The sequence below is a fragment of the Tigriopus californicus genome, chromosome 8, assembly GCF_007210705.1.
Source record: "Tigriopus californicus strain San Diego chromosome 8, Tcal_SD_v2.1, whole genome shotgun sequence".
NCBI classification, from domain to species: domain Eukaryota; kingdom Metazoa; phylum Arthropoda; class Copepoda; order Harpacticoida; family Harpacticidae; genus Tigriopus; species Tigriopus californicus.
In genome coordinates this window covers 7,196,631-7,206,429 of record NC_081447.1, presented here as the reverse complement: position 1 = coordinate 7,206,429, position 9,799 = coordinate 7,196,631, and the positions used below count along the sequence as shown (strand labels likewise).

The 9,799-nt window shown below is 41.6% G+C and overlaps 2 protein-coding genes across 5 annotated transcripts in view; both read left to right on the top strand.

The window, feature by feature from the left end:
• The first annotated feature begins 665 nt into the window (after window positions 1-665).
• LOC131885193 (multifunctional procollagen lysine hydroxylase and glycosyltransferase LH3-like) lies at window positions 666-7,551 on the top strand. Of its 4 annotated transcripts, XM_059233148.1 has the most exons (9): window positions 667-956; window positions 1,425-1,513; window positions 2,542-3,016; window positions 3,118-3,756; window positions 3,821-4,139; window positions 4,228-4,387; window positions 5,951-6,097; window positions 6,268-6,414; window positions 6,770-7,551. In XM_059233148.1, the coding sequence occupies exons 1-9, from the start codon at window positions 878-880 to the stop codon at window positions 7,052-7,054; spliced, it is 2,340 nt and encodes a 779-aa protein (XP_059089131.1). In that variant the 5' UTR covers window positions 667-877; the 3' UTR covers window positions 7,055-7,551. The 4 variants fall into 4 exon arrangements, with proteins under 4 accessions (XP_059089132.1, XP_059089131.1, XP_059089134.1 ...); XM_059233149.1 differs by lacking the exon at window positions 6,268-6,414 and having other exon boundaries at window positions 666-956; XM_059233150.1 differs by lacking the exon at window positions 5,951-6,097 and having other exon boundaries at window positions 674-956.
• A 1,195-nt stretch (window positions 7,552-8,746) lies between these two features.
• Window positions 8,747-9,799, top strand: part of LOC131885190 (protein Skeletor, isoforms B/C-like) — a gene marked incomplete in the record, with an annotated part of 1,777 nt that continues 724 nt past the window's right edge. The window contains 2 exon segments of the mRNA XM_059233142.1: window positions 8,747-9,617; window positions 9,721-9,799. Of these exon segments, the coding sequence (XP_059089125.1) occupies window positions 9,560-9,617; window positions 9,721-9,799 (137 nt within the window).

Here is a 9,799-nt window from a genome sequence, read left to right as displayed (position 1 = left end):
TTCATTCTAAATGATCCGGACAACAAAGTCGGATTTCGAAGAAGTCGGTTTTTAGGGGGACAAAACTCAGACCCGGCTTTTTCAATTCATCTTTCCCCATCTTACGCCAAGCAAGCATCAAATCATTTAAAAATGTACATGCGAGTGCATACTATGCGTGGTGTTCATCTGCTCTAGCACTCGCCGGTTGGTGTCGTCTATTTTCCCCCTATGTATGATGTACTCTTTAAAATCGCGCTCCCGTTTTCCCCTGTCTCCAAGATGAGAATGGAGCAAACCCACTCTAAGATCACACCCTTTTATGAAGCAAAAAGATCCATCCAGCCATGATGCATTGGAAACACAACTTATGCTTGTACTGTACCCAATGCCTAGAACAATTTGCATGGGTTCACACTGAATGAGAGGGGATGTAAAGTAAATCAATGCACCCGGGAACAACCAATACAAGTTACCCGCAGTAGAGCAAGCACATACGAGTATGTGCACTACATGGACAAAGCTAGGCAAGAAGTATGGGAACAAGCTCATGATGAGAGAAGGAGTCTGCAAGAGCATGGTCAGGCAGATCTCTTTCCTTGCTTCCTTGCCACTGGGAACGGTGTGGGTGTGTGCGTGTGTGTCTCTCTCTCATTCTCTCTCTCTCTTCCACTCTCGTCCCCTGTCTTCTTCGTTTCCCCAATGTACTAGTAGCACCAGTCACCAACGAACAGCTGACGAAAACATCACGACCATCCAGAGATCCGAGGGAAGATCAGTGGAAATCTCGAGACTACTTCTGTTTACGAGTCCTTCTTTTGACGTTGTGATTAAAAAATATTGAAGTTCGTCCGCTTTGAGGTTATCCTGGAAGTTTGCTGTGGAGCTTTGATTGAGGATGGGGGAAGGATTGAAATTGTTGGTTGGCATCTCTTTGCTCATTTCTTTAAGCAATGGTGCTGAGAAGCCGGATCAAGGTGAGCCAATACAACATTAAGCTCCATTCACGCTGATCAATGCATCGTTAACCAAGCAGAACTTGTGGTGAACAAAGAGCAATGCCAAAAAATGCTCATTTTTTGTTCAACTTGCTATTTGTTGGCGTTATGGCCAGAGATCATCTGCAATCTTGTTTGTTTATGACTGAGAAGACTTCGAAATAGGGTTGTTGAGGCAGGATCTGGGACACATCTGGCCACCCCAAATCTGGCTTACTTGTCTTGAGTGAACGACCAAGCACAATCCTTCCACATGGCACCAATATTGGGTGACCTTTTGAGTTGTGGGGATGGCCAGAATAACATGTTTCCCAGATGATGGGGAATCGGAATGTCATGTAGTAGGGTAAAGCATGGAACAGTCCCAGTCAAACTAACCAAATTCATTTTCTCACATATTCGCATCTTGGAAACATATTTTAGAAAAAAATCCTTTTTGCTTTTCAGAATTGCTTCTGTTGACAGTTGCTACAAATAATACAGATGGCTTCCAACGATATTTACGCTCCACTCAAATCTATGACCTCAATGGAAAGGTAAGTCAAACTCGTTCTCGTGTTTGTCGCGCTGCCAAATGCCGAAAAGGAGAGCAGCTTTAGCACTCGATACATTCACGTGAAAAGTCGTCAGACTTGTCTTCGAATGAAGACGTTTCACTTTCCTGCTCTTCATGAATACAAAATCCTTTAAGCAAGCGACAAATACATGCGATATTACAAGTGCGAATGTCAAGTTGATGGCAAGCAGAAGATTTCACATTTCTTTTTTCATTAGCGCCCATATCATACTTCCAACTAAGACCCTCGGGCACTCTCACTGTACGTTAAGCAACCCATTTCAATTTGAATCCGATTCTTTTTAGAGCAAGTCGAGAGTGAAATTTTTGTAACTGTTCTTTCCTTCCATCCAATCAACGTGAAGTCACGGCTAATGACAGCAATCCTGATTGTCCAGGTGGTTGTACGTTGGCTTGGTTTTGGAAGCATCAAGCAGGGACAGGATAGCGGACTGAAATTATCTGGCTTATTTTCCTCTTCTTTCGTCAAAGGTTAGGACAACCAGCGTGCATTGGAGGTGGATGAAAGCATTGATGGTCATTATTGCAACAGCTTGATAACGGTTCCATATAACGAACACTACTATATGTCGGATTTATGAAGGTTATGATGATTAACTGAACAAAAATATTTTGGAATGACTATTGTTAGTTTTGATATGCCTTTGTTCTGAGTTTTGCCAGGCAGTTTTTAATGGGTATCAAAAACCTTCTTGTTAAGCATCCTGTTGAATTATTAATTTGAAGTAGACCTATGCACGGACCTATGCCAGATAAACAAGTTCATTCAACCTGTTTCTCTGGAAGATTTCAAACGAGTTCGAGATAAATCAAGAAAGTCTAGTTTACTAAATCATTCCAACCCTACCCAACCACGCCACCCCCACCCCCAACCCCACACGCACCAAAACAAAGTCTGGTTGTGTGTTTAAGTACCTTAAAAGCCCTCTGGATAGGTACCTTATATCTGCGAAGAGACAATAATTCCTGATTGATGTTTTTTTCAAGGTCCTGGGAATGGGTGAGAAGTGGGAAGGCGGTGACATGAACTTTCCTGGAGGCGGGTTCAAAGTGAACCTTTTGAAGAAAGAGTTGGAGGAATACAAAGAGAAAGAAGATTTGATCATTCTGTTCACTGACAGCTACGATGTCATTATTGCCGGCGAGGCCGATGAGATTGTTGAGAAATTCAAGAGCTTCGATGCCAAAATCGTTTTTGGAGCAGAGGACTTCTGTTGGCCTAAGACTGAGTTGAAAAATCAATATCCTGCCATCGAGAAGGGGCAGAGATTTCTCAATTCTGGGGGGTTCATCGGCTTTGCCAAGAACTTGTATGAAATGGTCAATCACAAAGTGGTGGAGAATTTAGACGATGATCAGTTGTATTACTCCGAAATATTTGTTGATCCCGAATTGCGAGAGAAATACGGAATGAAGTTGGATCACCACTCAAAAATCTTCCAGAATCTGAATGGTGCCGTAGGTGCGTATGTCAAGCGATTATAATATCGTTTTTGCTTTCTTTTCGCGGAATTGATAGCCGCAGCTGGGAATATCATTACACCACAACCTTTATTGCTGCAGGAGATGTCGAACTTCAGTTCAAGGAAAGCATCCCGTTCCTTCATAACAACAAGTACGAGTCCACTCCTTTGGTAATCCATGGAAATGGACCGTCTAAAAAGATCCTCAATTCCTTGGGCAACTATTTGGCTTTGGCTTGGAACCAAGGCGACCAATGCACCTCTTGCTGGGAGGACAATCTTGAATTCAAAGCCTTACTAGAAGTTCCTCAAGTGGTTCTTGGCATTTTCATCACCCGTCCAACCCCGTTCCTGGAGGAGTTCTTCACCAAAATATTTGCCATGGACTATCCCCGGAACAAGATCGATCTTTTCATCTACAATAGTGCGGAATATCATATCAAGCACGTCGAACAATTCAAACAATTACTGTCCACTGAGAAACCCGAGGATCAATACCATTCCATTGAAGTTTGGACTCCAGAACAAAATAAGAAGGAATGGCATGCCAGAGAACACGGGATCCAGAAATGCCTTGACGTGAAATGCGATTATTTCTTCTCCGTGGATGGGGATGCTCATTTAGATAATGTCAATGTCCTAAAGCTACTCATTGAGCAAAATCGAAAAGTCATCGCACCACTTCTCGTTCGTCCGTTCAAGGCTTGGTCCAACTTTTGGGGAGCTCTGACACCTGAAGGTCGGTTGAACTCGTTGACGAAATCGTGATTAGGTCAATGATGAGTTTGAAAATATACTTTCAGGTTTCTATGCCCGGTCCACGGATTACATGGATATTGTGCAAAATTCTCGCCGTGGATTGTGGAACGTACCTTTCATCTCCTCATGCTACCTCATCCAAGGAGCCCTTATTGAAAATAAGTACACTCGGCCAACATTCATCAATAAACTCATGGACCCCGATATGGCATTCTGCCAAAGTCTGAGAGAAAAAGATATCTTCTTTTATGTGAGCAACCGTCTCGATTGGGGTCATTTGATTAATTCCGATGATTTCGAAACTACCCATATGCACAATGAGTTGTGGGAAATCGCTAATAACCAATTGGATTGGGAGACGAGGCAAGTATTTTTTTACCCCTTTCACATTGAGAAAAGATTTTGGGGCGTTGAGTGATTGATTTTCAATTGAACTCTCCTCATGTTTCAGATATCTTCATCCTAATTATTCTCAAAGCTTGGAAGAAGATGCTGAGGTGGAACAGCCTTGTCCAGATGTGTTTTGGTTTCCTATTGTGACAGAAAGGTTTGCTGACGAGTTGATCGAGGAAATGGAAAATTATGGAGACTGGTCGGATGGGTCCAACACCGTGAGTATCTAATGACTATGAATCAACAGGCCTGACTTGTGAGAAATGATCCACATTCAGATGCCTGTTATCATTTTGCAATTTTCATGGAGTCTTGCAGCAACGAATTTAGGGCTAAACTTCAAAATCAATATTCAAAGAACGCAACTACGTATATACTTGAGTAATATTTCACGAGAGAAAAAGACCGACCAAAAGTTGCTTTAAAACTTGACACAATAGACGCTATGATAGTGTCATCACGGTGATGAGGGTCAATTTTTCTTCTTTAAGTATTACTTGGTATGGGAATGCCCGATTAGTGTTTTCAAACTTTAGTGAGACACTGCAGGCCATTACTAATTGATATTCCTTTCATGATAAAGTAGATCAATTTTACATTGCTTTCAAATTCCCTAAAACTGCACAGATACAATTTTGACCATTATCCATCATCTGCTTAGATGGTGAATACTGAGTTTGATACCTAAAGCTTTTGGCAATAGTACATCACAAAGGAAGAATATGAGTGGTCACCAATTGATCGATATCTTTGGTCGCCAAAACACTTATTATGAGACGTTTGCACATTTGATCTTACAGCCATTGCTTCCCAAATTAAAGTCTCATATAGAACGAGCTACCTACATTTCCTTAAAAGAGTTTTCTGTTAATATTTTGATACTTTTCATAAAGCCCTCTTTAAAAAAGCAGACAATTTGATCTGGACTGAATTGAACCATTAGTAATGTATGTTAGGTTGATTCCCTGCATTCATTTTTTGGTATCCTCGTAGACAAACCACTCAAACATTATAATTGGTTGCCTCCAAACTTAGAATGCAAAAATTTTGTAACAAATTTTTAATCTCAAAATTAATAAGTTTTGAAGCTAGATCTAAAATTTGGGAAAGATGATATTGCATTTGAGCCTTGTTTTGGATTTTTTTTCAAGCCAAAGGCTAAATGATGAAGCCCTGCTATGTTTACAAAAATGATGGTTTAAAGGCAATCTGCGGATTAATAACTTTAACATTTGGATTAGCAATACCCATCGATTCTTGTTTGCTTGTAAAAGCTCATCTTTGATCCTATTTGACATAAGATTCTAAATATATGTGTAGATTCAATTTTTAAATGTTATTTTTCTATAGATCTCACATTTCAGGAAATGCGTTTTACTTGTAAAATACTTGAGTTTTTGAGTTTTTTAACGTCTAAATTCAAAGCAAAAGTGGAAACAGTCACACTAGTTATGCATTTTACAGTTTTTTTCAATACTTAAGTGATACACGCACTTGTCAAGGAGTATCAATGAAAATTTTTATATTCGGACACAAATGTCGCCTTGAGGTAATACCTGGAGAGGCAATTAATGTATCGATGGGGACAAATGTTCTGGCGATCAAGTGTCCCGGGGGACAACGATTTCCTGGAACAAACTTGCCGGGGACAAATGTTGCTCTATGATATGAGATACTGCCGATGAGCAAATAAATAAGACGCTTTTTTGTAAAAATTGTATTTTTGCCAGAACATTAATGGTCCCCAATTAAACAAGACTAAAATCAAGCCCAACTTCCAGGATCCTCGCTTGAAAGGGGGATACGAGAGCGTTCCCACCCGAGATATTCATATGAAACAGATTGGTTATGATCAAGAATGGTTGCATTTTCTCGACTTCTACGTCCGCCCATTGCAGGAATCGGTTTTTACCGGGTATTTGCATTCCGTAGGTTATTCACTGATTTGAATAATCGATCCTAGTTTAATGCCTGAGGTTGTTCCAACACCATTTGATTCTAAGGAAGTTTTCGTTGTTAATCGTTTCCCTCCTTGGTCCATGTCTAACTCATCCTAACCAAACTCGTTTCGATGTAGCTTTGATTTTTAAAATTTCAGGACCAGCGGATCGAGGGTGGGTATGAAGCTGTCCCCACCCGTGACATCCATATGCGGCAAATTGGTATGGATGATCAATGGCTTGAGTTCTTGCGCCTTTACGTCAAACCTTTGGTGGAAAGTCAATTCATTGGCTACAATAGCGACGTAATGATAACTTGTTAACCTCTTACTCACGGATCAGGTCACGGCACCTCATAAATCTTTTGCTTCTTGTGGGGAAAATGCCTGGCCTTGATTGGCGGTTTTTTGGCCTTCCACGTGTTCCTAATCCTCTTGTAGTACCGTATGTGCGTTTGCGTGATGTTCATGCTTGTTTACCGAGCGTCCAAAAAAGTGCGCTGTGTTTGGCCTTTTTTCTGCTCTCCCTTCTTTCGTTCCTTCTGTCTGTCTGTCAGTTTGTCCGTCTGTCCGGGTTCGGTTTTTTGTTCGAGTTGGAACTTCCTCACATGGATCCTCCAGAGCATTAACTAACTAACTTTTGTGATCCCTCTTTTTGTAGCCTCCCCGCTCCATCATGAACTTTGTGGTCCGCTATCGGCCAGATGAGCAGCCCTCCCTTCGGCCTCACCACGATGCCTCGACTTACACCATTAATATCGCCTTGAACAATGCCGGCACTGATTACTCGGGAGGAGGATGTCGGTTCATCCGATATGATTGCTCGATCCCTGGCACCAAGAAAGGTTGGATGTTGATGCATCCCGGACGATTGACCCACTACCATGAGGGATTGGAGACCACCAACGGAACACGCTATATTATGATCTCCTTTATTGACCCTTAAAACCAACCCAAAGAGGTGTGTACTGTAGACAGACAGTACAGTATTACGGCTGGGCCTTGACTTAACGGTAGCTTTTCCTCATACTGCACCAAGCATTTCTCAGCGCATTTCTCTTCCCGTAAATCATTTCGATGACCTAGTCTTGCCATGAACGACATTTAAAAACCGCTGTCATAAACCTATTCTGATATTCTGAATCGTAGGACCTTCAGTGCCAAATTGAAAAAAAAATGAGGAAAAGAAATCGGTTTTTCTCAGATTGGTCTCACACAGTCTCACCGAAAACTTGAAAACCGCACATCATAGAGTACTTCTGTTTAATCCAATTTTTCTTTCGAACACGAGCATAATTTTTTTTCTATGCCCTGCTAGTAAGTCCTAAAATTTTCTGCTAGTCTTATGAACAAGATATTGTTACACACACCAATGTATATTTTAATTAAATGATACAGATTCAACAAAATTTAGTGCAATAAAATTGACTCTTCCTTCCTGGATTCTCTGCTTATTTCTAGACGCTTAAGTATGTCTCGGTGGATTCGCAGATCAAAATCAGTTTTGAAGGTGAGCCAGTTTTTGATGGTAAAAGAAAGATCGGAGTGCAGGTGGTCAATAATAAGAAACCTTGAGGTCATTTTTTTGTGTGTGTTCATTATAGTACTTCTTCGAAGTGGAGTCATTTCACACATCAGCTTGACATGGCTGTTGCAGTAGCATTGAATTGATTTTTGAAATTGTATTCCATTTCAATCGTTTGTCTCCTTGCAAAAGTCGGTAAAACTAATCGCTCGCCCTTCTTTTTCGCTCGCTATTCATATGTCTACGCACAGTCCCATGTCAAAATGTGAAAGAGTTGCCTGAAGTGGATGTTCCACTTTTGTCATCGATCAAACGTGAACTCTCTATTGCTGTTGCAGTATTGAAGTAAACCTGCACTTTCTCGAGCTGCTCGTATTTGGTCCTTGCAATTAGGCCAAAGTTGTGTTGGACTATATTTGTCCCTCGTAAACGCCTCCTCTTGTCCATCGGTGAATCGTGACCAAAGTTGGACGCATGACACGGAAGTTAACATGGATCACATGAGTTGATGTGGGTTGAGCATTGGAGAAGTCCAGTCTGTTCGGTTAAGCGTGTCTCATTCACATATGTTTTGTACAAGCAAGTTCGGCAAGAGGAAGGCTGGTGCACCAAAAGCAGTCTTGACCTGCTCAAACGGCATCCAGTTACCACGGGGATCCGCTGCGAGGGGCAGGCATCCAAAGCCGATTAAATTCTTGGTTCCTTGGTTGGTGCGAGCACAATATAGAAAATTATGTATTGAGTGTTAGACTGCACATCAACACTGTTTCGAAGAAATTGATGCTGTGCGGTAAATGTATTAAAACCCAAATTAAAAATTCTCTTATTGACAGAGATTCGCAATATCTCGTGTTCGATAACCGTTAAGGTTATGTAACTACTGAGATATTGTTAGGTTGGCAATAAGTGAGATGTCCTGTGAGCGAAAAGGACATGATCTGTCAGAATACGAAGGGAAAATATTCTGAAGAAATTTCAGTATCACCATTTTTTCAGCATGCCCTAAAACTGTAGCCTTAGCATGTCTTATCAATAAAAAGGCTCAACTTCCATTACTTAGGGCGGCTTTACACTAGGATAGAAAACCAAGATTGAATCCGGTTTGAGGATGATGGAAGTAAGGCGAGTTTTGGGGCGAGTTTTTTGCAACATGAGTCTTCTTGTTCTACTTCAGTACAGTGAAAGACTCAAGTCGCCTCAGCACTAGTCCGACTTCCATCCTCAAACCGGATTCAATCTTGGTTTTCCATCCTAGTGTAAATCCGCCCTTAGCATTATACAATTTCATGTCGTGTTCATTCTTCGACAAAGATTTTCAAAAAAAAATGAGTTTTAGGTGGTATGGCCATCGTATTCTGTGCGTATTGCCCGTTCTATTGTTCGGCCACCATCTCTCTACCATCAGGGAATCCCCCCTCCTCCTCTCCCTCCATTCTATCGTCCGAGTTCATTGGGCACTTTGAACCATTCAAATCTGCCTGCACTGGGCCCTCGGCCGATATCGTTGATTTCACCTTTGAATTAGGCCCGTCAACTTGGCGACACTGTACGCCTAAAAAACTGCATATATTTTTGTCACGGCATGGAAGATAAACCAGATAGTACCACTTCAACCGGCAGGGATGTCCAATGAAAGGCACGTCCGATAGGTTACGCGTATTTCCGACAACCTAAATGTTCGGAGGGACTGTAGACACCCAATGAAACGTACTTGGTGCACTCGCTCTTCTCAAACCCCGAGTTCTATTAAGATGAGAGGTCAGCGTCGATTTCTCGTCCGGACAGTGCCGACCGACTTGGGTCGGTTTTTTCTTTCTGTCCGTTGAGAAATCCCTCTTGCCAGATTTGGGCCAAGTGCCGAAGAAAAAGGATATCGATCTGTGTAGCTTCAAATACGAATACAGAGAAAAGTGTAAATACTCCAAAATGAAGACCTTCATTTTCGCAGCCCTTCTATTGGGTACTGTTCATTCCCAAAGCCCTGGTAAGCTTAACGTTAATCCCAAGAGCGATCTCCTATTCCTGTACCACGACTTTTAGGCACAATGAATTGGGCATGGGCGACTTTATGATCCCTTGTATTACAGGTCAGTGCCCTCCAGACAAGAAATGTGTCCCATTGAAGCTTTGTGATGAGTTCCAAAGTGTTCGACGAGGAATTGCCAA